At 53.5% G+C, this 26,503-nt stretch overlaps 1 protein-coding gene across 1 annotated transcript in view; it reads left to right on the top strand.

The window, feature by feature from the left end:
* The window catches only part of RSPO4 (R-spondin 4), a 32,796-nt gene extending 8,048 nt beyond the window's left edge, over positions 1 to 24,748 (top strand). Inside the window, exons 2-5 of the mRNA XM_026502907.2 lie at positions 21,441 to 21,629; positions 22,276 to 22,416; positions 23,793 to 23,978; positions 24,648 to 24,748. Coding sequence (XP_026358692.2) covers positions 21,441 to 21,629; positions 22,276 to 22,416; positions 23,793 to 23,978; positions 24,648 to 24,748 — 617 coding nt within the window. The remainder of the gene's footprint in view (positions 1 to 21,440; positions 21,630 to 22,275; positions 22,417 to 23,792; positions 23,979 to 24,647) is intronic.
* Positions 24,749 to 26,503: the final 1,755 nt, after the last annotated feature.

Here is a 26,503-nt window from a genome sequence, read left to right as displayed (position 1 = left end):
AGGCCACCGCCGCCTGCCCTGGGCTGATTTCTTGGAGTCATGCCACGTGATTCATAGGGCCCCTGCTCTGCGGTCCAAGGTGGGGGCTCCAGGGCGCCATTGTGGTGGGGGTTCTGTTTCACCAGCTCAAAAGAAAGGCATTCCCAAGCCTGGGGGACCCAGACCACATGGGGAAAACCACTCCCTTGTGCCAGAAGCCTCCACTTTCCCTGAAGCCCGACAGCAGTGCCCACATCCGCAGGGGTGGGGACTCGCAGAGGAGGAATGTCAAGGCTGCCCTTCCGGAGCCTTCTCTGGTGTTGGCAAGTGGGCACGGCTGTCGCTAGCAAGTCCCAGATAAGCAGTGGGAGGCCAGTGGGCTGTCACGAAGGCCGTGGGCTCTGCCGCTCACTAGCTGAGTGACCTTGGGCAGGTCATCTCTCCCTTCTGTGCCTCTATTGGCTAACTTGGAAATAGGACATTTCTAGCAAATACGAGGGGTGCTCTTGAGAGTTCCAGTGCCAGGCGGGGAGGGTGGGATTTGGGCTCGGCTCCCGCCTCTGGAACTGCCATGCTTGCGTGCAAATATTCCACTTGCCAATCCCAGTGTCATCTGTCGGTACCGTGGGGACAGTCATAGCATCTACCTCATATGGTCTTCAGGCTCAAGAGGATGCATGTAACCCACCTGAGAGAGAGGAGGTGTTCAATTAATGGCGGTAACCGTCATGCACCGGGGGAGGCTGGCTCTTGCTAGGGTCCAGAACATTCCAGCCTGATGTCCGACTCGTCCCTGCCTGTGCTTGGAAGTCCTCAGGAGACCTAACTTGTCAAAAGAAGGTCACTCTAAAGAGCCCAGATTCAGTGGGTGGAGTGGTCCTAAATGCTGTGTGGCTGTGACACATGACCGCTCTCTCTGAGCCTCTGTTCACTCCTCTAGGAACCCGGACCTCAGAGGACAGCGGCGAGGATGGAAGGATGTGTGTGCTTTACGTGCGTGGTGCTGGCGCATTATAAATGTATAAATGATGTGATGGCTATTTGTGGATGAGGCTGTCGTGGGGCCTGACGTCCTACCCTTTGCCCACAGAGCCTGGAAAAACGCGGTCAGATGCTGTCTCTTGGACATGCTTTTCCTTCCTCCTCCTCCCCGGTCCCCCTTCTGGCAGGCATTTGAGTCAATCAGACTCCTTAATTCATAGCACATTATCAGCACCAGTCGTACAAAATCCTGCTCTTGTTTTGTATTTTCTTTTTCTTTCTTTCTTCTTTAAATTGTTATGGATTGCCAGCCTTTTATTTGATTCTTAAATTTATTTCACTTATTTAAAAATTGTTCTTTTTTATTTTATGTAAACATTTAAATTTTTATTTTTAAAGTTTTCATTATTAGTAGTTTTAATGTTTAATTGTAATTAAAATTAATTTTAATGTGTTTAAATTTACATTATAAATTCGTTTTTAATTTTACTCTTACATTTTTTCTTTTCCTTTTTTTTTTTTTAAGATTTTATTTATTTATTTGACAGAGACAGCCAGCGAGAGAGGGAACACAAGCAGGGGGAGTGGGAGAGGAAGAAGCAGGCTCCTACCAGAGGAGCCTGACGTGGGGCTCGATCCCAGAACGCTGGGATCATGCCCTGAGTCAAAGGCAGACGCTTAACGACTGCGCCACCCAGGAGCCCCTTGCATTTTGTTTTTTTAAATTATTTTTATTTTATTGTTTTAGTTTTAAAAGGTTATTTATTTTACATTTTGTCAATTTTAATTATTTTTATTTGATTTTCATTCCGCTTATTTTCATTTATTTTTTTTTATTTTTATTATATTTTATTTTTATTTTGTCCACTTTTTTATTGTGTTTCCTGAATTTTTCTTGTCAATTTATAGGACTTCTTTGTGTTGCCTACATACTGGCCCCCTGTCGGTTTTGACATTGAGAATATTTTTCTTCAGTCTGACACCCATCTGTTAACTTTTTATGTCATTTGGAGAATAGAAATCATTACTTATGATAATGTTCACGTGGTCAAATCCCGTATGAGTTTTTTGGGGGAGAGGGTTTTCTTCTGCCTTGTGGTCTGGGTTTTTTGATCTTAGAAAATGTACTTATAAGGGGCTCCAGGAGGGCAGGGTTGTTGGAGTGTGTGACTCTTGATCTCGGGGTTGATCTCGGGGTTATGAGTTCGAGCCCTACATTGGGCACAGAGATGACTTAAAAATAAAATCTTTAAAAAAAGAGAAAGAAAGTGTGCTAATAAGAAGGTCTCGTTAGAAGGGTGTGAGCCCCTGATTCTCCATCCCTTCAGTGGACCACCCTTTCTGTGAGCCCTGCTTCCTTGACGATGCTGACGGTCCTGGTACAGCAGGCCTCAGCCCCTCCCAAGCACATTTCTGGAAGTGTCAAATGCAGGTGATGCTTCTCCGTTCACCCTTGTCCCTGAATGTCCTCTTAGTCACTGCATTCCAGCTGGCACATGCTGTTAGCCGGACCAACCCCGTCCTTGGGGGCCCCGGACTAATGGAAGTGGTGGGCCCACCAGAGTGGGTTTTAACATACGAGTAGGAGAGAGGCAGCTGGAGCCCCTGCCCCTGGAGACAGTGACGTTGGCTTGAAGGGCATCCCGAGGGGGCTCAGAGTCCTCCCCTTGGGCCGAGCAGCCCTAGTCCGAGGCTGCCATTCTCCCAGAGCTGCTTTGGCTAAAGGGCCAGAGTTCGTGGATCGTCTTATTCTCCTGTATCCACACCATACACCACCTCCACCACCAGAAGAAGAAAGAATACAAGCACTCAGGACATTTGTGTGCAAAGCTGACTTCACTGAAGATCATCCCTTCTGCTTGGAGTCAGTCCTCCTCCTGTCTGTCCTCACAAACAGCTCAGGGCCCCCTTGGGCTGACCTTGGGCCTTGAGAGACATATGGCTTTCAAGGGCTTTCCTCTGCTTTTGGAGAGCCACAGGGCAGGAGTCCGCAGGCAGTGGCCAACAGGCCATCCGGGAGGCAGGACCCCCAGCAGTTTGGAGCTTGGACTCTGGTTTGCATCCACCCAACTTCTCGTGAGTTCATGGGTTGAGCACACCATCTCTCTGAGCCTGTTTCCTCCTCCGTGAAAATGGGGAATGTGTAACCCCAGCCTTGTAGAGCCGTGGTGCGTTTGAGACGATCTAACACAAGGGCCACGGTGGCAGGGGTTCCTCAGCCAGCATTAGCAGGGCTCTGCGCAGTCGCAGTCCTGGTCCCTTCGAGGACCTGCCAGAGCTCATAGTGACCAGCTTCTCTGGCTCCGCGCTGCTCATCTTGGTTCCAGACCTTTGTTCTGATTTTAACTGGGGAAGAAGGAGGGTTCCATTTTGCAGATAAGGAAACCGAGGCCCACTGACAGTGGATGTTAAATTTTCTGGCCTGTGCAAGCCCAGACGCCTCTGACCACCTGGGTTTCAGTTTGGTGGAGACGATGCCTCGGTGCCATGAGAGGTTTAGAGCCAAGATCATCAGTGTCCCCATTTTCCCTGTGCTCCTGCTACCGCCACACATGCTGTGCCTGTTTCCCCTTCTTCCATTCAGTCCCTCCCGCCTGGCATCCTACCATTTATTGAGCACCTAGTATGGGCCAGGTGCCTTGTGTGCATTGCAACCTTGGGAGCTTGGTACCCATTTTACAGAAGGGGAAAGTAGACCCAGATGGAGGAAGTCAGTTACCCAGGTTCCCACAGCCCTCACAGAGTCTGGGTTGGAATCCAGGCTGGGGGCTCCAAAGAGCTCCTTTTCACTGTGCCAGCACTGGGTTAGCTAAGCCCAGGGCAGAGCATAAGCCTAAGTCTGGCTCCCGTTTGGTGAGTGCTTTTGGCATATACGCTGGGCACACGGCCAGGTGTTCTGTGGGTTATTACCCGCCTTTACCCTCCGGACAACCCTTGGAGAGCATCATTCTATTTTGCAGACGAGACACTGAGGCTCAGAAAGGCCAAGGGGCCTTCTCGGGTCAAGGTGGCAAAGCTGGGATCCCAAACCCACGGGTGTGTGACCTGGGCTCCCACCTGCCTGGCACTTCCCCCCCCTCCCCATTTCCCGCTGCCGGACAGCTGGTCTGGGGTGGGGGTTTGGGCCTGGGCAGATGTCACTGTGACTCACCACCTTTTCTCAACTTGGAGCCTGACTTAGGAAGCCACCGTGTCGGGGCCTCGGGGTTTGCGGCATCTGGAGTGTAGGGCGTGTGCAGCAGTGGCAGGGAGCACAACTGAGCGGCGAGGCTGCTTCACAGCCAGAGGGGACCCAGGACGGGGACCTGGTCCTGGCGGCCTGTGGAAGTCAAGAGTGACAGCAGGGCAAGGAGGCCCAACCAGAAGTGATGGCAAGGGGACGCAAAAGCGATTTGGGCATTTACGGAGGAGGCTGTGGTGTAGACGCAGTTTGGGATTCTCAGATCAGGTCTCCTTAGATCTAAGGCTGGGTAACGGATCTGTAAGCACCAACCACGTGCCACACCAGGACTGGGCCACTTACCTTGTAATTCTCGTTGGAGCCCACGGCAGAGCGTGCCTGTCCCCCCTGCCTCCTTCCACGGCCACCAGCCTCGTCCAGAACACCTGGAAAACCGCCAGCCTCACCCCGGCTGGCTCCCACTCTTGCCCCCTGCCCCCTCCCCCTCAGCACCTGCTGGAGCACCGGCAGACCCTCACCTGCTTCTAGGAAGATCCAGGACCATGCAAACCGCTTCCAAGCCCACAACCCGGGGCTCCCGACTTCACCTGCCACGGCTCTCTCTGCCCTGCCACTGCCCTCTTCCATAGCAAGCTCTTTCTGGCCTCTGGACCTCCGTGCTTCCTGGTCCCGGGGCCAAGAATACTTCTCTTGTATGTCTCAGCCAGGCCGTTCTTGGCCCAGAACCTCGTCCCATCACTCTCTTGACTTTCATTCACTTCCTGTCACTACCGCAAATAATCGCTCTCTCCTTCAGGAAGCAGACTTCTGTGATGGGTATTAAGGAGGGCACGTATTGCATGGTGCACTGGGTGTTATACACAGTAATGAATTCATGGAACTTTACATCAAAAACTAGGGATGTACTGTATGGTGACTAACATAATATAATTTAAAAAAAAAAAAAAAAGGAAGCAGACTTCCGGAGGGGAAGGACCCTCTTGTTCGCTGATGTGTCCCCAGTGCCTAGAACAGTGCCTGGCACAGAGAGGCCCGCGATAGGAAGGAACAAGTTTTCCAGTGAGTGGGTGTTTGTCTCCATTTTATAAGTGAGCAAACTGAGGTTAAATAGTTGTCCCAGCGGGTAAGTGGGACCTGGAGTTGAGAGCAGGCCTGTCTGATCGCAAACCTTGGGCTCCCACCTCCACCCTGTGCACCTCACTACTGAGCAGAACTGATGGGGAAGGGGCGTCCCCTGCAACAGCCAGCCCCAGCCATCCTCAGCCCCGGGGCAGCGGCAGGCAGAGGAGGCCTAGCCTTCCAAGTCAGGTGCCAGGGGCCAGATGGTACACAAGGCCAAAGGGACAGGACCAGCTGGCTGGAGATAAAGGGCCAATGGCAGCTCTCCAGTAACCAGGGTTCCAGCCCTGCCCTCTGGTGACCACCTGGGGGGCTCTAAACGGTACCTGCCTCTCTCTGGGCATCAGGGCACCATCTTTAAAATGACATCACTACCCTCATCCTACAAATTCTAAACTTTAATAGACACTACCCAATTCCCTTCTCAAAAGGGGGGTCTGGATGACTTCAGTCTTACACAGTTTCTGTATCCCATAGGTCACAAGTAATATTTCCTTCTTATTTTAATCTTCATTTTGAAAATGATTAGTGAGGTAGGACAGCTCTTCCTGTGGTGTCCGGCCCATTTGTCTTTCTTCTTTGAATTACTTGTAATATCTTTACCCGTTCTCCCACCTTGGGTTGTTCCTGTTTTTCTTATTGATTTCTAGGAGCTCTTTGTATATTAAGAATGACAACCCTTGGCCTACTGTGTGTAAGTGGCTTCATGATGAGACTGAATATGTAACAGAGGGTTGCAAACATGACATGTGCTTTTTTTCTCCCTCTCTCTTATTCTCTGTTATATCTCTAAAACCTACTCCTTAATTATTTGGACAGATCTCTAAGCTTTCTGGCATTAAAAAACCCAGCCCAGTGCTAAATTTTAAACACATAGATCTAATTCCAAGCTCTCTTCTTTCCCATCCCTGACTTGGCTCCTGACTCCATTATCTGCCCTGTGGAGAGATGTGTCATGCTCTCTCCCTCCCTTGCATGTTGGGGAGCAGAAAAAGGGATGGGGACAGGGACAACAGTCTCTTACTTCTCTGGTGCTGCTGTGGCCTTGCAGCACTCCGCACTGAATAAACTGGGGGCCCCATCACCAGTGAGCAGCAGGGCAGGGGGTCAGGTCCAAATGTTCCTATGCCTCCCTTATGCTCCCCGACCCCTCAGGTGTCGTCACTGAGGCAGGAGTGTGATTTATCGGGGAAGGAGCATGGGCTCTCCTTTTTCCTATCTTCCTAGCTCCCTCACCACCCCTTGGTGCCCCCACAGCCTCTTGCCTCCTTGGGTTGGGAATCTACAGCTCGGATCGAGATCAACTGTCTTCTTCAGTCCCTTTGGCAGAGAATTGGACAAATGGTATCAGTGCAGGCTTCCCCAGGCCTGCTCCTGCCCCTTCGCCAGCTCTCACTCATTCGCTGTTCTCCCCAGTACACATGGGGAGTCAGTAAATGTGTATCCATCAGGGAATGAAATGTCATTTCCATGGTCTTCAGGTCCCTGCTAAACGATGAGTGATTCTCTTGCCACCCCAGCTGGGTTTAGGGAGGTGGGGAAGCATCCAGCCCTGCCCCAGCTCCTGTGGGACAGTTTTTGGGGATCCTCTTCAGAAATCCATTTACAGGGGTGCCTGGGTAGCACAGTTGTTAAGCATCTGCCTTCGGTTCAGGTCACGATCCCAGGGTCCTGGGATCGAGCCCCGCATCAGGCCTCCTGCTCGGCGGGAAGCCTGCTTCTCCCTCTCGCACTCCCCCTGCTTGTGTTCCCTCTCTCTCTCTGTCTCTCTCGCTGTCAAATAAATAAATGAAATCTCTAAAAAAAAAAAAAGAAAGAAAGAAAGAAAAGAAAAGAAAAAAGAAATCCATTTACACAGGCTGGGGAGGTGGCGGGGGAGTGCAAAGGTAGTTGCCCCCCCCCCTACTAAGCCCTGGGGCAGGTGTCAGGCCCCAATTTCACACTCAGGAGGCAGCTCTCTTTAGAACACGGTGGCAGGAATGGGGAGGACTCAGAGACTGTTTCCACCCTTTGTCACCAGTTTTGGAGCAGCAAGATAAGTCCTGTTCATTCATTCATTCAACAAACACTTACAGAGCACCCGGCGTACCCAGCACTGTGCGTGGCGCTGGGAGGAGGGCTGAAAAAGACAGATAGCCTGGGAAATTTACCTGCCAGTCTAGAATCATATTGTGCATCTTTCCAAAATCTTTCAACGGGTCTGTGATTTGTCTTTTAATTTTGTGTAATAAATCAAATAAAAGCAAACAAGAGGGGGTTTTTTGTTTCTTGTTTTCACCCTTATGTTCCTGGAGTCTAGGAAAGGCCTGGTACATTGCAGGTATTCAAGAAATACCTGCCTGGTGGGAGGACGGATAAATGAATATTGGACCCTTATGCACAAAGAGTTTTGACAGATGGAGAAACTGAGGCTCAGAGACAGGGAGGAACTTGCCCTAGGGCCCAAAGGTCTGAGACAAGAGTCCACATCTGGGGTTCTGTCCCTTCTGCTAGGATTTGAGAGGGGAAGGGAGGCTGTGGGAAGAGGCCAGACCCAGCATTGGGTCAGTGATGACGCTTAACCCATGCCTGGAGGCCCAACTGGATTCTTGACCCTGTCACCCCTCGGAACTTCCTGGTCCCCAGGGTGCTGGCTAAGAGGAGCTGATGCTGTCCCTGGAACACGGACAGGGTCTGGCATGAAGACCAGCCCTGACTTTTAGGCCTGGTCCCCTTCCCTGATGCTTACTGGCAGTGGGGCCCCAGGATTTCTCTGTGCTGAGCACTGATCGTATACCCAAAGCTTTCTTGGGCTTAATTTTATGAGGTGAGGAGGGTGTTTATGTTGGGCCTGTTCTGAGGGTTAGATTGTCCCTAATATTTATAAAAACCACCAGTTCCTAAGACTACCTGGCTTTAAATCTCAGCTTGCCACTGATCAGCTGTGGGATCCTGGCAACTTACTTACCCTCTCTGTGCCTTAACTTCTTTGTCTGTAACAGGAGATAATAGCACCTCATAGGATTGTTGCGACAGTCTGGCCCTGTCGGAGCCGCACACCACTCACAGATACCCCACTGTGAGTCACCTACGGTCTGCTACACCCTGTTCCAACCGTCTCACACACCAACTTACTGGACCGTCACAGCAACATAAGAAGACAGTTAGAATCCCCATTTTACAGATGGGAAAACTGAGGCTCAGAGAGGTCAGGTGGAGGTTTGAACCCAGTCTTTGTCTCCAGCCAGTGCAGCTAACTGCTCTGCCACGTCCCCCCACCCCCGCCATTGGCACTGTGGGACTTCGGGGCTTGGACGGTCCTTAGAGATGATCCCAGCCCCCCCCCCCGGGGGGGGGGATGCTGCCTCCAGAAGTGGGTGACGGGAACCAAAAGGATCGGACTCAAGATCCTCACCCTCACACCCAGCCAGGTTTCAGCAAAGCAGCTCCAACCTTACCCGCCTTATGAACTCAGCGCCCATATCCCATCTCATTACGGGAAAAAGAAGCCTTCCTTGCCTGAAAATATCTTAAAAGCCCTCTATCAAGACCAATCCTTTATATTTCTGCTGGGGAAACTGAGGGATGGGGCGATGAGGAACTCTGCCAAGATCATACAAGGAGTCTGAGTCCAAGCCGAGACAGATACCACCGTCCTGGTCCCCAGCCCTGCACTCTGTCACCCACAGGACTTCCGCAGGACAAAGGAAAGGAGGTTGCTTGTAGAACTGTCAAACCTGGGACCTTTCTCAGATTAATCTTCAGAATCCGGGCTTTCCAGTTCCTCTTAGAAAGTTTCCCCTACATCTGAAACGAATGGTGTACTATATGTAGGCTAATTGAATTTAAATAATAACAAAATGAAAGCTTCCCCTCCCTTCCCTGGAATGCTGGCATTCACATCCTCCCCAGGGCATGGCCCCCCTCCCACGGCATGTGGCACTGGGTCTCCAGATTGGCTGGACACGTCCCACCAGGGTCCTAACTGCGGCAAACGCCCTCTTACTCAGCCAGAGCTGAAGTTTTAGAGCCTCCCAAAGAGCCGGGAGAGGCCTCCACAAATAAAGAGCAATGGGGAATCCTAAGCGCCCCAGGAGAGGGAATGGGAATTAGCAGCTGGGGTTGATGGAGCCCCAGCACTCCCAGGTACTTTGTACGCAGGTCTCAGGCCACTTCATAGCAGCCAAGTGGGTTTAGAGAGGATCAGAGAAGAACGAGACCTGCCCAAGGTAACACAGCAAACCCCAGAGAGCCAGCACTGGGAGGAGCCAGAACCTGTCTGAGTCCACCCCAGCCAACAAGCCCTCACTGAGCACCTGCTGTGTACCTGGCACCTACCCTGCCGGCGCTAGGGCTATGGCCATGCGCAAGCGAGAATCACACCTGCCGCTGGGAGGCGCCGTTCATGGGAGGGGCTTGAGGTGTCTCGAGCACCTGCTCCGCACTGTTCTGAGCACAATGCATTTGGTCCTCACACTATCCCTGTGAGGTACGTACAGAAGAAACGGAGGCTCCAAGCGTCGCAGCAAACTGTCAGGGACGTTCACATGGCAAGCCTGTGCCTGTAGCTGAAAGAGAAAAGGAACTGTTTTCTCAATATTTTTTTTCAAAAGAATGGCAACTGCACCTGCTTGACGATTTTGTGACCGTTGCACGTGTACGACAAGGCAAGACAGTTTCTTACACGATCTCACATAATTGACAGCAGGATGCCACTTTCACATGCAAGACAGTTTGGGGCCAATGCTATAGGCAGACTGATTTCCTGACAGTTTTACACTCGGGACGGCTGCATGGTGATCTATGTTCATGGATAACAGGGAGCCGAGCTCTGGGGAGATGGGTCCCAGAGGAGCCACCTGGTCCCAGTCTCCGCTGGCTGCTCCTACCCCCCATGTGGCTTGCTGAATGATGAGAGATCCAATAGCAATCCTTTTTTACAAAAAATGATGATTTTTCTGAGGGTCAGTAATGTGGCTTTCCCCTGTACCCGCGGGGCTCCCACGGGGAACACAAGTGTGACCACCCTTGATGAGTGGTTAATGGAGAGCAGAATGCCTCCGTGGGGGGCAGGGTGGCTCGTTAGGGGAAAGGGAAGCAGAGATTTGGTTTGGTGAGGGGGGTATGTGTGCCAGGCACAAGCAGCCTGCTCTGAACCTAGCAGGAGGGCCAGGCAGGGGCAACACAGGGCAGGGACTTCATGCTTCAACCCTGAGCACTAGAAACCTTTTGAGGTGGGTTTCCCCTGCCTGCCCACACCCACCACTGTCCCAGCAGCATGCACACTCAGGCACAAACAAACCCAGTCCCTCCCCTTCCTGCCTTGCTGAACTTGGGACTGTCCCCAACTTGGGCTACTTGGAAAGGCCCTCCCATGAGTGGTAAGAGGAGCCGGGTTGCCCTTGCAAATATTACCCCGGCCTCTCATGCATCATCAGGCCCCTAGGGCAAGGTGCTGTCTGGGGAATCTGTCTAGCTCCGCTCTGTCCAGGGGTTGACCTTTGAGCCTCAGTCGGCTCACCTGTATAACGAGGAGTAATAACAACGCCAACCTCCTTGCTTCTGAAAATGAGATCAGGGACCAGCCATCATCAGCCTCCCGGGGGAGCTTTGTAGAAAAGCCGAATCTCAGACCCCACCCCAGAACTTTAGTATCAAAATCTACCTTTGCACCCAAGAGCCCTGGGCACTCCGTGTGCCGCCCTGGGCACACGGCCATAAGCTTTCAACCAACCCCACGTATGGAGAGGCAGTGGCGCCTCTGCTTTTCATAAGCAGCGCCAGGCGATTCTAAGTGGATTGAAATCAAAGGATCACCACGGGCTGGGAAAGAGCAGGTATGGGTGTGAACCCTGGCTCCCCACCACCCCCCATCCTGCCTTCCCCCCAGGGTCTGTAAAGCATTCCTTCTGGATCCAGATCAGTGCCTGGAGCGGGGCCGGGCCCTTTCCCGCCTCCCGAAGCCCTGGTGGGGGCACCAGGAAAATCCCTCAGAGAGAGTTTGGAAGGGACCTGAAGGAAGAACAATGGAGACAGGTGTTCGCTCCCCGGGGTGAAGGCACACGTGCTAACCTGCTCCACATGCCGGGGCTGAGCTCAGCAGAGGGGAGAATGAAGGACACCTGCCGAAGAGGCGGGCTCAGTCCCCGGACGGCCTGTACTGGGCAGCCGTGCCAACTTCCTGTCTCAGTCAAGGTCAAATGGACGTGGAAGGAGGCAGTGGCCTAAGCACAGCACTGGGAACTTGGCAAGGCCCTAGTAGGGGGCCGGGGGGCAGTGTTGTTCAGCGTGGAGGACTGAGGGAGGCAGGGGGTACACTGGCACCTGGGAGACAGCGTGGCCTCGAGGTGAAGCTTTCAGCTTCTGGAGTCACCCCGCCCGGGGCTGACTGTCTGCTGCGCCTCCTACTGCGTGCCGTTGGGCAAGCAGCAGCACTGCCCTGGGCCTCAGTTGTCTGCTCTCTGGAATGGGTATGACGGTAGTTCTCCAGTGAATTTTGCAGCATCTCCACATGGGATGGTGAGCGGCTCTGGGAAGACTGAGGCTGGGAGGGGCAGTATTTGTCAGGATGATTAGGATGAGCGAAAGCAAGGTGCTGACTCGTCTGCGTGGGGCGCTGTGGTTTTTCCCTGCCCTCCTGGGGCTCACCCGTCAGGGGTGGAAAAGGGACATCATCAACTTCCTTTGCAATGTGTGAACCTGGCCCTCCCACCCCAGCTGCAGTTCGCTGAGCACAAAGTGCAAAGCTATGGAAACTTGAAGGAGAGCACTCCAAACTGTGCCCCGGCCCTCGACGGAGCAACTTGGGGCGCCTCCCATGTCTCTCACAGAAATAGAATAATAAATAGTGTCCGTTTGTCTGCCATGGGTTGTGCTAAGCACTTTGCATGGATGAGCTCATGTCATTTCAGACAAGTGTCTGGGAGCTGGTTGCTGCTATTGTCCCCATTTTGCAGAAGAGGAGACTGAGGTTCAGAGTAGTGAAACCGCTTGCCTAAGCTCACCCAACCAGGAAGTGGTGGTTTGTCAGCCTCCAAAACCAAGACCACCCCAACATTCTGCTGAATGTGAGGCCCTCTAGGATCCCCCCTGGGTACTGAGAAGAGGCCAGGGGGCTGGAGACCTTTAGCCCTGCACCCCGTGGAAGACTACAGGCTGGGAGTCCTCTCCAGGGCCCATTCCTTGCTGGGGATGGTGCAATCTGCCCCCCAGTCAGGGATGTGCCGCGGGCTAGCTTAGTGGCAGTGACTGCCTCCCATATGTGGTGGCCTGAGTGGACAGGCGGGAGCCCAGATGTTGTTTATTTCCTTTGGTCATCAGTGACATGTGTCCCCCACTGCCAGGCGAGGATGAGAGGACACACTGCCCAGCGCTCTCTGCAAGCCCCCTCACTTCCACCATGGTTCTGGATCCTTCCCAGGGACAGAGCAGGACTCAGGGCAGGGACTGGCCCTCCTCAGGTCGCATGGCCTTGGGGCAAGGGGCAGCAGTCTCTCTCCATCCCCATCCTTCGCACCCCCCAGGGAGGCCTTCGGGGACAGCTGTGTTAAATCCTCAGTCAACCATGACACACGATGTTCTCATGCTAGGCGCACTTCCCTGGGCACACCCCAATTAGGAAGAAACTCCACCCCCCAAAAATGTTGACATCAAAATAAAAAGTTCTGCACTGATTGCCCAAGCAAGTCCCAAATCACAGACTCCCCCAGACGCGTGGCAGGTGGCAATAGGAATGATCCTGAGCCCTCGTCGGTGTCAGGCCTGCTGGGGTCCTCACAACGTCCCCTGGAAGGTCAGCCAGTATGACGCTTGTTTTACAGGTGGGAAAACAGAAGCCCAGAGAGGTTAAGGCACGAGTTCAAGGTCATATGGGCAAGGATAAGGTGCAGAACTGGGATTTGAACCCACATAGTCTGGCTCTTAATCCGACTCCAGTCTTCGAGTGTGGTCCCAGGACCACCAGCACAAGCAGCCCCTGGGAACCTGTTAGCAGTGCGCGTTCTCAAACCCGGCCCAAACCCACCAAATCACCAGCCCATGGGGGAGACCCAGCCAGCTGTGTTTTAACAAGTCCAAGGTGAATCAGATGCATGCCCCCCATGTTTGAGAACCCCTGCTCTACATTGCCTCCTAACACCAGTGAGTGAGATGGGTGTGAGATAAACGGAGGCTCAAAGATGATAATACAGGCCAGCTGACCTTTGCCCTCAGTGCCGGGGATCATTAAAGGGAATGGTGGGGCAGCCTGGCGAGCCTGTGCCCAGCTGTGTAACTTCAATCAATTATTGCCTTATGGGAATGCAGGCCCAGTGTTGGTAGATACTCGGATTTTTTCCAGAGAGGTCCAAATTCCAGCTTTTTATGTGAAATCTGTTTTTTTTAATGTTAGCCATCTATCCAAATTAGGGTTCTTTTGTTTGTTTCTTGTTTTGTTTTGTTTTGTTTTGTTTTGTTTTGTTTTGTTTTAAGTGTGGGGCTGGATTTCTCGACTTGGGTATTACAGATTTTTCGGAGACAGACTCGCTGTGGGCTGCTGAGGACGTGAACCTGTCTGGGAGAACATGTAATCTTCGGGGTCTTAGATGTCACCCTCTGCCTTTTGACCCCCTTCAGAAAGCTCTGCAGGCTGAAGGTGGGTGGGAGGCATGATATAGCAGAGATGACCCTTGAATCCACTTGAAATCCCCAAATGGAAAAAATACAGAGATCCCTCGCAAACGTTGAGCTGTTGACTCCTATTGCTATGAGGTGCCTGGGGTTGTTCTCAGGCTGTGGGTCACCCAGAGGTTGGGAACCCTTGTTGGAAGACACAGGTCATTCCCTGATCCCAACAGAAAGGATAAACCCGCCCTTCACCCAAGACCAATACTTCTTCTCATGGCGGCCCTGAAGACCATCTCCCTGGGCCCTGCTGACCAGGAGCACCTCTGGTCTCTGTTTGCTCACCTGTGAAAGAGAAGAGGGTCCAAGTGGGGCCTGACATCCCACCATGGGCCATGACAGTGAGGGAGCAGGAAAGGAACTTGACCTTACACTGATAAAGAAGCACATACTATGTGCCAGGCACTCGCTGTTTTGTTTGCACACACCTCCTATCAAGGCCCACGAGGGTAGGAATTGCTACCACAGGTTTTCAGATGGGGAAACTGAGGCCCACGGAGATGAGGGTACTGGTCCAAGGTCACTCCATGCGTGGTGGAGCCAGGGTTGGAACCTGGGCACCTGCACCATAACACATGTCCTTAGATTTCTGAAGGCACAGAACAGGTCATCGCTTCAATGTGACAACAATAGCCACAGTGTATCCAGCGTATGGGGGGGCCTGCTTTGGGCCGGGCTCAAAGCCAAGAGTTTTCCAGGAACCGCCTCTTTTAATTACAACAACCCTGCAAGATAAGCCTTATCACCCCCTTTTACACTAGAGTGAGCTCAGAGAGCTAAAGCACTTTGCCCATGATCACACAGCTGCCCCCCAAAGCACATAACCATAGAGCCCGTCACACCGGGCCTGACGCAGAGTACTATTGGTTGGGTGCATGGATGGATGGATGGATGAACGGATCGCTCAACCCCGGGCTAGCGCATGCATTCAGAGTTGCTATAAGCCTGCGTCCCTTTGGAAACTGCCAAGCCTGATGTGATCCATTCCACTGTCATTTGCTTGGGGAAAGACAAAGTGACTCAGATGTCATTCCAAACCCGTCCAACCACTGGAGTAAAACAGGGCCATGCATTTGGGGCCTGGTATTTTGAGTGGGGGAGGATGGTTGTGATCATGGGAGACAATTGATAAAGGAAATCACATGGGGTGCCATCCCCTCTGATGCCCCCTGAAAACCCAGGGGGTTGCAGGTAGAGCTCGAATGCTTTCATTTAGAAATGTGCACCTGAGCTGGGAGAGGCCAGTGTTGAAGGCCAGGAGACAGCTGAGGTATAAAAGAAGCGAGGGGCTTTCAAAGCATGTTCCCTAAAACCCAAGGCCCATTGGGAACCATGGTAGGCAGGCTAGGTGGCTGGGGCTCCAGGTCCCTTGGCCTTGAGGGAACTGGAACCTGGGCTTATGATGGTCAGAAACTTTGCCTTTTGGGGCCCATGAGGTTTCTGGTTGCTTTATTCTCTCTGCATATGATGTGTTTCTTTCTCTCTCTGCTTCTGTGTATTAGTCAGGAGTCTCTGGTTGTAAGTGACAGAAAACCTAACCCAAAGTGGCTTGAGAAAAGAAGAGAATTTAAGGACCCTCCCAAGGGTGAATCCAGGTGCACACACAATCTCTTAGCAATGCTGCTGCTTTGTGGCCTCCATTCTCGGGACACCCTTCTGTCATGTGGTGCCCACCAGCTCTCGTTTACATCTTCCTAATCCAAATAGAGTGGAAAAGAAAATTCATGTACGTGCATATGTGTGTGCACACACACACACCTGTTAACCACTCCCCCCAAAAATCTCAAGACTAGATCTTGTTGAGACGTGTGCCTATGTCTGAACCAACCACTATAGTCAAGAGGACCTGGGGTGAAGTGCATCTGGCTGGAGAGACTCCACATGAACCTCGAAGTCAGAGAGTGCAGACGGATGGGGTCTCTGTTAGCAGAGAGAGGGGCCACAGATGCTAGTGCCCACCGAAGCTTCTCACACATGGGCACTACCCTGCCCTCCTGCAAATGTCCTTAGATCAAGAGGCCAACCCAGACCAGTGACTGCTGGCCCGAAGTTAAAATTCTCAAGAGAGACGGTCTAATTGACCAGGCAGGAAGAGCCATCAGTCCCTAGTTCAGTCTGTCCACTGGCCACTTGTCCATTGGCCAAAGGACAGGGTCATGCAATTCAAGCATGGTTGCCAGGTCTGGTTGTCAGGAAAAGGAGATGGTGAGCAGGGAAGACACATCCAAAATACCTATTACATTTATTTTGGGCTTATTATAACGTACATTCCTGGGCCCGAACGAGACACCTTATAAGACTCCCTGGGGATTCTTACGCACAGTCAAGTTTAAGAACTATCATGTTTGAATCTTTCTATTTTTCTTAGGATTTTATTTATTTGAGAGAGAGAGTAAATGAGAGAGAGCACAAGCTGGAGGGGGTGGGGGAGAAGCAGAGGGAGAAGCAGACTCCCCACTGAGCAGGGACCCTGCTGCAGGACTTGATCCCAAGACCCTGGGATCATGACTTGAGCAGAAGGCAGACACTTTTTTTTTTTTTTAAGATTTTATTTATTTATTTGACAGAGACAGAGACAGAGACAGCCAGCGAGAGAGGGAACACAAGCAGGGGGAGTGGGAGAGGAAGAAGCAGGCTCATAGCGGAGGAGCCTGATGTGGGGCTTGATCCCATAACGCCGGGATCACGCCCTGAGCCGAAGGCAGATGCTTAACCTCTGTGCCACCCAGGCGCCCCAGAAGGCAGACACTTAACCAATTGAGCCACCCAGGCGCCCCTACGTTTGGATCTTTCTAAAGCAGCATTGTACAAACTCTCGTGGTCATCACTTATTATTCATAGAATTATCACTCAAGTCTCTACACCCATGACCTTAGGGAGGAGAGAAATAGCATTGCTCTTTCCAACAAGTTACAGAGATGTGATGATGAAAAGCCAGAGTGAAGCCATCAGAATTGAAAGTTAGAGGTGCCATTACAATATAGAGGCACTAGAGGGCACCCTAGCCCACCACCAGGAACAAGGACGCGAAAGGAGGCAAAGCTACCTCTTCAAACACCTGAGTTTGAAAGAAGTCAGTTGAGATCCATCCCCTGCATGCACAATGTGTACACACACACACACACACACACACACACACACCCCATCCAAGGTCAGAGGAGGCTCCTTATCAGATTCTTCTGTCTTCAGCATTGTTGAAATGTCACTCTACAAAAAATGCTGCAGCTCTCATTGCCGTTTGGCCACCTGACCTTGGGGAAGGTTCCACCCCTGTGGTCTCAGGATCCCCAGAGCAACCGCAGGGGTTGGGCTGAATGATTCCTAAGCTCTTGCCAGAGACTGGTTAGAAAGAGTTTGCTTTGTCCCGTCTATGTTACCATTCAGCCACTCCTGTGGGCTTCAGCCCTCCCACCGGCTGTGAGGTCCCATGATGGCGGGGGCCATGCACGGCTCATCCCCGCCGCCCCAGGCTCGGCTTGACACACAGGAGCCCTGAACGAATGCTCCACGTGGGCAGTGGAGGCTGGCTGACGGGGTCCCCGCCTCCATGCATGCTGCCGGACCCTGGGAGTGCCTCTCACCTCCCTGAGCTTGTCTGCTCGTCTGCCAAGTGGGCAAGGTCACTCGTGCCGGCTGTGAGTCTCTGTCCACACACTCAGTTGCAGGGTATGTTATTCTGTTTTTCTCTAACTGAATCTAATTTCTACTTTGAACTCCTATTCTGCCGGGTGGCAGAGATCACCTCAAGCCAGGTGAGGGTCCCTTTGCCCTTTGTTGTGGGGCCGCATCTCAGGTCCAGCAGGATTACATAGCACCAAGGCACTGAGGAGAGGTACCCTGGTCTCCACTGACGTCACCCTGTGCCCACCTGCGAGGCTGAAGAGCCCACAGCATCAGCCATGCTCATGCAGTCTTCAGTATCTGTCAGAAAGTTCCACTGGCCTAAACAAGAGGGGCAACACTTTCCTCCCTCTCCTATACAAGAATCTGAGGTAGACAGCCCTGGGTTAGCATGGCCGCACCACGGCCTTTCTGCCAGGTCCCTCTGCCCCCTGCATCTGCCCTGGCTCTGGCTTCGAAGTCCGCAATCCCACAGGCAGAGGAAGAAGGGGAGGAAAACAGAGCCGCCCTTCTTTAAAGGTCATTCCCAGAGTGTGGCACGGGACACTCCCCCTTGAAGCCGATTGGTCAGAACTTAGGCACCGCACCTCATACCTCTGCAAAGGAGCCTGGGAAATGTAGTCTTTATTCTTGGAAGCCATGCCTTTGGCTAAACCTAAGGGTTCCCTTACTTAGGAGAGAACGGACCTGGGAGCATAACTAACATAGGGCTCATGGCTGCAGGTCTCCACGGCTCTCAGAACTTCTGTCACCTTCTCTTCCCCCAAATGTCAGCTTGAGGATGGGCCAGGGCTTGGGGAAGGAAGCTGGGAGGGATAGGAGTAGAAGATAGTCCTCTTCCCTCCCCCATCCTTCCCCCAAGCCCCCCACACAATAGAAGCTAAACATTTTTGTAAATATATTTTTATTGTAAAGTATTTCAAACCTACAGTCAAGAATAAAAACCACAATGAACATTTGCGTATCTTTCCCCACTTCTTGCCTGGGAGGAGCCACATCCTGAATTCGGTGTTTATCAGTCCCTTACATCTACTCTTTTTATTTTTTTTAAAGATTTTATTTATTTATTCGACAGAGAGAGAGACAGCCAGCGAGAGAGGGAACACAAGCAGGGGGAGTGGGAGAGGAAGAAGCAGGCTCATAGCGGAGGAGCCTGACGTGGGGCTCGATCCCAGAACGCCGGGATCACGCCCTGAGCCGAAGGCAGACGCTTAACGACTGCGCCACCCAGGTGCCCCCCTTACATCTACTCTTAATACAAATATTAGTATCATATATGTCCCAGAGTCTCGTTTGGCAGGGCTCTGAACTCTATACAAATGGCTTCTTCCTCTATGATTCATTGTGCACTTTGCATGTTCGCTGTCAGCATTGTCTCTGAGAGGTATCTGTGAGGACAGCTGCAATTCCGCCTCAGTCATGCATCGTGGGTCCTATATGTGGTATATGGCTGAGGTATGGGACTGCACCCCGGAGTGCTTCTCTCTTCTTTTGATAGACAGGTGTTTATAGTTGTTTGCTATTAAATGATGCTGCAGCGAACATCTCTGCTCATGTTTCTTTGGGCGCAGACACAAGAGTTTCTCTGTGCCTGTGGTTCTGAGAGCACGGCCCCGCCTCAGATCTACTCAGGCAGACACGCGGACACTCAGGGTGGAACCCAGCGCTATGTGTTGTAACGGGACCTGTAGGAGAGGCTGATACAAGAGTTTGAGAAGCCCTGCTCTAGGGCTTACACCACGGGCCAAATCGCTGTGATCAGAAAAGGCACATCCTCAAATTTACCAGATGTTGCTGGATTTTTCTCCAGGGTTTATTTACACTCCCATCAGAAAGGAAAGTTTCCTCTCATCCTTGCCATAATAATAATTCTGTCTTATCAACATTGAACCTGTTTCCCATTGGGTGGGAGGTCTGGGCTCTGTTTGCTTCTCAGCTGATGTTCTCTCTCTGGCCCTGGGGACCCCTGTTATGACAACACACTCTCTCTCTTTGCCCTCAGGTCCCTGTGGGGCTACAGCTTTGAAAACACACAACCTTTACTCTGCTCTTCTGTGGCTGTTTCTCTTCCCAGGGGCATTCGTGAGCCCGCTGGACCAGTCAGGGCTCTCAGGTGAAAGCTGCAGCAACGGGAGTGATCAGCCGGATGTGGGGCTTCACAGGATCCAGGCAGCCGGAGATCAGACTTGGAGAAATGGCGGGACCCATCCCAGAGCGGGAGGGCGGGGAAGCGGAAAAGGCCCAGACTGGTCTGGGCACACCTCACCATGACCCTCATCCTCACATAGCCCCTCACTCTTTTTGTCCAACTCCCAGGACTTGGGGTCACAGGAATGAGTATCTGATTGGTCACTGCCCATCACCGCCAACTTGAAGAAGGGCTGGACTTCCTTGGTTTCTGTTCTGGGGGGGGGAAGGGGACCAGGATTTGCCCTTCTCCAGGTCCTCACACAATGGGGAATTTCTCTAAAAGGCAGATAAGGCACCAATAGAAAGTGGGGGGGGCAGAGCTGGAGAGTCAAGAATGTCCTATGCTGGGTGGCTGTGGGCTCAGGCGAGCCAAGGTGTGTTACTGGTTTATTAAACGGTCTGACCTTGATGGGGTATAAACGCGGAACAGTTTAACGTGTCCCCAGTTGCCTCTAAGAAGCTGCTCGGTCCTTCACGACACCCGGGCACTTTCTGACTCTCCCCAGCTCCTACCTCCAGTGGTTTTCCCCGCTGCCTCTTGCTGGGACACTTGCCAGCAGCCAGCCTGCTTGGGTGAGGCCGCAGCATCAGCCCTGAAACCCGGCTACTTCTAAGGGTCCCTTGCTGCTGAGAAGCCCCTCGTGCTTGCTGTGAACGACAACAGTGTGTCCCGTTGCTGCCTCTCCTCTCAGCTCTGCCCTTCTCTCTCCTGGCCTCTGTTCTCTGCTCAGAGAGGCACGGGAAGGGGCAGGGCTGCAGGGCTGCAACAGAAATGAATGCCCAACTGGGGCATGAGAAGCTGGCCACGCCTTGTTGCAGGCACCCCGTCTCTGTAAGGGGCACCCTGCCTCTCTTCTCGGTTGGTTTTGGGAATTAGGAACCGAGGGAAAGCCATAGCCACCCACCCCCGCCCCAGGCTGACAACTCGGAACTCCCATGAGCCCCTCTCTCTAAGTGGTCGGCTTAATCAGGTGATGGTCAGGATAGCAGCAATGCCTTGGAGAGGCTCTCTTTCTAGGGTATTCTCTGCCTCCTTCTTCCCAGCTTTGGGTTCTGGTTGCTGACACTGGGGCAACAAAAGTTTCCTCCCCTCAGCCCACTATATTGATGACGCTGGGAGCGTTTGATAATGGTGACGGGAGGGAGGGAGTCTTGTTCAGAAACAAAGCAGGAGGACGAGGCTCTCCCCCACCCCCACATGCAAGCCCACCCCCCACACACACTGAAAAACACACACTATTTCCGTAAAGGTTAAGTTTGCCTGTGAGTTATAGAAAACTCCAAATAACAATAATTTAAATGAAACAGTGATTTCTTTCTCCTGTAAGTCTACACGGACAGACCAGGGCTGGTATAGCGGTTCTACCCTCCTCGGGGACCCGGGCTCTTTTTTCTTATTTCTCTATCATCCTCAACACATGGTTCCCACTTCATGATCCAAAGTGGCTGCATGTGTTCCAGCCATCGTGCTCACATTCCACCCATCAGGAAGGATTAGGGGATGATGAAGGGCATGTCCCTGCCCTTTAAGGCAGCTTCTTAGAAGTTGCACACACTGCTCTAGCTTATACCCCCTTGGCCAGATTGGGGTCTGGGAAATGTAGTGCTTTGTCTGGGTGGCCATGTGTTCAGCTAATATGCCCCATGATGCAGTCTGAGTTGCTCACATATATGGTTTGACTTTTTCTCTCCCACTGTCCCCCACCGTCCACCCTGGTCTGGCTGGCAGTGGGCACTGGTCCGGGGGGCAACTGCACCGGCTGTGTCATCTGCTCAGAGGAAAATGGCTGCTCCACCTGCCAGCAGAGACTCTTTCTGTTCATCCGCCGGGAAGGCATCCGCCAGTACGGCAAGTGCGTGCATGACTGTCCCTCCGGCTACTTCGGCGTCCGCGGCCAAGAGGTCAACAGGTGCAAAAGTACGTGGCTCCTCCCTCGTCCTGTGCTAGCGCTGGGCTCCCGAGACCTCTGGCTCACATCCCACCTCTCACCCCAACACGGCCGCAGGGCAAGTGGCGCGTGCCTGAGCCCAGACTCTCAGATACTTGCTCGGTTTCAGGCTGGCTCAGAAGCCCTAAGCAAGTCAGTGCCCCCGCTGGTCTCAGCACAATAGAGCAGAAAACCCTTCACCTCTATCTAGCCTAGTTCACTGTGTGGCCTTGGGCATGTCACTCACCCTCTCTGGGCCTAGCTCAAATAGGAAAAGGTATCCTAACTCTAATTTTCATTGTGACCTGACAGAAGTCATGACCACATTTGAGCTTTGATGGAAATGCAGCAGGAAGTCCTCACTCACAGCCCAGATTTGCTGTGTGACTTTAGACAAGTCACTTGCCCTCTCTGAGCTCTGGCTCAAATGAGGAAGGGAATCTTGACCCCAGTGCAGATGAAGAAGGGAGTTCTCGAATGCAGTTCCCACACAGGTGTGGGCTTCAAAGGAGACTGAATCCTGACCCCGGTGCTGCAGAGCTCAGGCTGCTCGAAGGCCTTTCCACCTCAGGCAGGCACAGAGGGCCCCCTTCTGGGCAGCTCCTCTCACCAGGGGTGATGCCGGCTCTCTTGCAGAATGCGGGGCCACGTGTGAGAGCTGCTTCAGCCAGGACTTCTGCATCCAGTGCAAGAGACGGTTTTTCCTGTACAAGGGGAAGTGTCTGCCCACCTGCCCGCTGGGCACCGTGGCCCAGCCCAGCACACGGGAGTGCCAGGGTGAGTGCGGGCCTCCTCGCCCTGCCTCCTTCCCTTGCGGGGCTGGTGAGGGCTGTCAGGGGACCTGGAAGAACCATAGGAGAATGTCACGTGGTGCTGGGAGGCCCAACAGGTGACGTCAGGGACACACAGGGACCCTCAATGCACTGGAGCCATCGTGAGCACCATTATTATGATCACTGTCACTAGTGACATCAGCTCTGTGGCTATTACCCAGGGAGGCCCCAGAGTTCACAGGAAGAGCACTGATTTGAGAATAAGACAGACCTGGGTTCAAATCCTTTTCATGTCTCCCTTTTGCCCCTCCCTGAGCCTGGCTAATCTCCCCACCCCTCCTTCAAGCGTCAGGTCAGGAGTCTCCTCCTCCAGGAAGCCTTCTGGGTCCCTCAGGCCCCTGGGACCCATGCGTCTTCTGGGCTCCGGCAGCTGCCTGTGCTGCCCCCACTACCGCACTAGCACGCTGCACTTCCAGCCTGACGTTTCGGGGTGGTGCACTCCGGGCTCCAGAGCCGGGTCTGTCTCTGCCTACCGCCGCTTAGTGCCTGGCACAGCACAAGGCACACCAGAGGTGCTCAGCCCTTGCTTGGCGAAGGAACATATATAGCAGGAGGACCACTGTTCTCAGGTCTGGAGACCTGGTTTCTGGGCCCAAGTGGATCTTAAACACTTGCCATGTTCTGATGTGGAGCCCCTTCTCTGTTCCCTTAGCAGGCCCCTTACCTGCTCTAGGTCTCAGTGGCCTAATCTGCAAAATGGGGGAATTAATAGCTGCCCTGTTCTTTGCCTACCTCTCAGGGACTCAGGAAAGCATATATACATTTATATGTATTTCAAAATTGTTTCCTACTGAGAACTTTCTTGTCCCATGACCTCGTTTTTCTTCACAATAGCAAGGCATAGCTTCCGCTTTCCACAGCCCATCCCAGGCACATGATCAAGGTCAAAGGATGTCCTGGCCCTAAGGGTCTCCCAGGAGACCTTCTGGCCTCTTGGCCTGCCCTCCCCCTCGCAGCCTTCCCCCTGCCCCCACTCTAGCTGCCCTCCCTCAGACAAGGTCCCCAGGCCCCCGGGGCTGTGCACACCTGCCTGCACCCTGCTTCCTGGATCGCCTCCTCTCCCTTTAGCTCCTCTGTCACCTCCTCCAGGAAGCCTTCCCCTCTAAAGCCAGCAGTCACTCCTGCCTCTGGCCCGGGATGCTTTAGTCCGGCGCTCTTCCCAGGCCCCCATCATCATCAATAGATAGTGAAGTGTCTCCGCTCTGCTCCTTGTGAGAGCTGATGTCTTCAGGCCCCCCGACCCTGCCCTGGGATCTGCAGGACACTCCCTGCCAGCTGACCCGATCTGTCTGTCTGTCTGTCCCTCTCTCCACCCTACAGAAGAATGTGAGCTGGGCCCCTGGAGCAGCTGGAGCCCCTGCACGCACAATGGGAAGACATGTGGCTCGGCCTGGGGCCTGGAGACCCGGGTGCGGGAGGCCGGCCGGGCCGGGCCGGAGGAGGCAGCAACCTGCCAGGTGCTGTCTGAGTCAAGGAAGTGTCCCATCCAGAGGCCCTGCCCAGCAGGTGAGCACCAGCCGGCATTCAGGGCTGCAGCAGGCAGGGCCCCTTGGGGGGGGGGGGGGGGCGCTGGGGGGCTGGGGAGATCGCCTGCCCAAATAGCCCCTGTAGGGCAGCCCGAAAGTCCAAGATGAGCCATACCTTCCCGTGGGTTAAGTCCTGCCCTCCCTGGTGTCCTTTTGAAGGCAGGCTTCCCTGCCAGGGTCAGTCCCAGCTGCGGGAGGGATATGTGCCTGCCTTCATCAGGACTTCTCTGCCCTTTCAGAATGACCGCCTCCCTTTTAAAACAAGGATTTCAGAGCACCCTCTTTATGACTCCAAAGTTCATGGATAATGTAATCCCCTTGCACAGGTCATTTTTTTAAAAAATCAGTCATATAAAAGAGAAATAAAAGAAATTTCCCCACGTGGCCACACTTGGGCTCAACACACGTTGGGACACTTAGATGAGTCAGGGCAAACGTGAGAGCTAAGGTCGGGGGCCAGAGAGGCAACTTTCCAAGAGGGGACCCCAACTCTCAATAAAGCCCAAGTAAGCCCTCTGATCTCTTGGCGGGCCCCACGCTGGCAGCCTGGGGGTGCTCAGTGTCGGGCAAGTGTTCAAAAGCACATGGACGGAGGGGCTTTCCCCAGCCGCACTGGCTTCAGAAACCATGCCCTGTGCTCTTGGTGCAGAGAGGAACCCCAGCCAGAAGAAGGGCCGGAGAGACCGGCGCCCACGCAAGGACAGGAGGCCGGACCACACGCTGGACGTGAGGCCCCGCCCGCCGGCCTGAGGAGCCCCCCCAGGCCTGCAGCCTGCAGCCCCCCCCACCCCAAGCCTGCAGCTCCCCCCCCCCCGCCCCTCCTGCTGCCGCTGCTGGGACTGTATCCTCCTCTCTCCCCACCCTTCTCTTCCTCCCTGTGTCCTTCTGCCTTTCCTGCTCTCTCCTTTATTCCTGCTCTTCCTTCTGTCTCTCCTCCCTCCTGTCCTTTCCCTTCTTTCTCTTCTGTCTGCCTTTCTTTTCCTTTTCTCCTGCTTTCCTTCCTGTTCTTCCCTGTGTCCTGCCCTCTCTCTCTCTCTCTCTCTCTCTCTCACACACGCACGCACACGCACGCAGGCACGCACTATCACACACACTCTGAGAGACCAACCCTCTGTGCCTGGCTCCCGGCTGTTGTCTCTACTGCTTAAAGAAAGCAAACGTCTTTGCCTAGGCTTTTCCCTGACCTTGTCCTGACCCCACATTCACAGAGAAGGGGTTTCCACGCACGGAGCCCAGGCCATGGTCCAGGCAGGCTGCAAGAGTCCTGACGGCCCTGCTTCTGCTTCAGAGGAGACCCCGGAACCCAGGGCTGCGAGGGCCCCCTGCTCAGGCCAAACCCTGGAGGCCATCTCCACAGCTCGGTCTCGGGCTCCCGTGGGAACCCCCTGGAAGAGGATCTGGGGGGATCCCCATGCCCTGTCTGGACATAGATGGGGCCTCTGGCTGGACAGCCAGCCCTGTGCCTGCCTGTGACCACAGAGTCTGCCCTCAGTGCTCGGTGACTGCCCTCCCTCATGGTTCCCTGCCCCCTCTTCCCAAGCTGACCATACTCCCATGTCCTTTGGGGGTTCAAGCACTGCATCCCACGGGACTGTCTTCCCGGGGGAACCATGGGCCCAGCCCAGAGGAGGCCATCGAAGCCGAAAGGAATTTTGAGATTATCCAAGCTGCTCTGTTCCCCACCCTGGAGCCTCCTGCCCCTTGTACCCATGGGGAAACTGAGGCCCAAGAAGGGACTTGCCCAAGGTCACCCAGGAAACCCACGTGCTAGGCTTTCTACTTATTGGCTGCCCAGCGCAGCATATCCACAGGAAACTCTGGGAGCCTTTGGGGAGGTGATGAAGAAGGAGCAAGGGAAGATTCCTCCCCTCCCCTCACCAGCACTGAACGCTGAGCGCTCGCGTTTCACTGTGACAACCGCACGCGCCAGGCGGGAAGAACATCGGGGAATCTCAAGTACAACTTAGCTCAGAAGTGGGTGTGCTCTCACTGCCGTCGTTCCACCATCATGGTACCTAGCCACCCCTCCGTGGCCTCCCTGAGTCCCCAGGAAGGGGTGCTCCCAGTTTGCCTTGGCATGACCGGCTGGCCTGAACTCAGACGGTCCAACAGCTAGGAGCATTGAGAGGCCAAGGCCCAAGAGGCCCCGGGGTAGCCTGGGGAAGAGGGGTTCTGCAGGCTGGAAGAAAGGTTCAAGGTGATGAAGCAGCACCCCTCGCACTCCAAGAAAGTGCCCACCCTCAGGCTTCCCTCTCTCTGGCACAGTCCCTTGACGCCCCCACCCAAAACCCACCCACCTTCCTGCTTCCCCTTCACCTCTCTGAGGACAGCTGCAGCCCTTCCTCGCCTGGCCAGACCACAGCTTCTCCTCTGCAAAAGTTTGTGCCTCTGAAATGCTCTATTGTGGTTGTTTCAAGACCCCGACTTTTTTTTTTAATAAAGAGAAAAGAAAAAAGAAATTTGCAGGTGCTTCTTGGGCATCGGGTGGGTGTTATAAACCCGTGA

This window comes from Ursus arctos, unplaced genomic scaffold (assembly GCF_023065955.2).
Source record: "Ursus arctos isolate Adak ecotype North America unplaced genomic scaffold, UrsArc2.0 scaffold_16, whole genome shotgun sequence".
NCBI lineage: Eukaryota > Metazoa > Chordata > Mammalia > Carnivora > Ursidae > Ursus > Ursus arctos.
The sequence above is the reverse complement of the archived record's forward strand: the minus strand, read 5'-3'. Positions and strand labels throughout refer to the sequence as shown.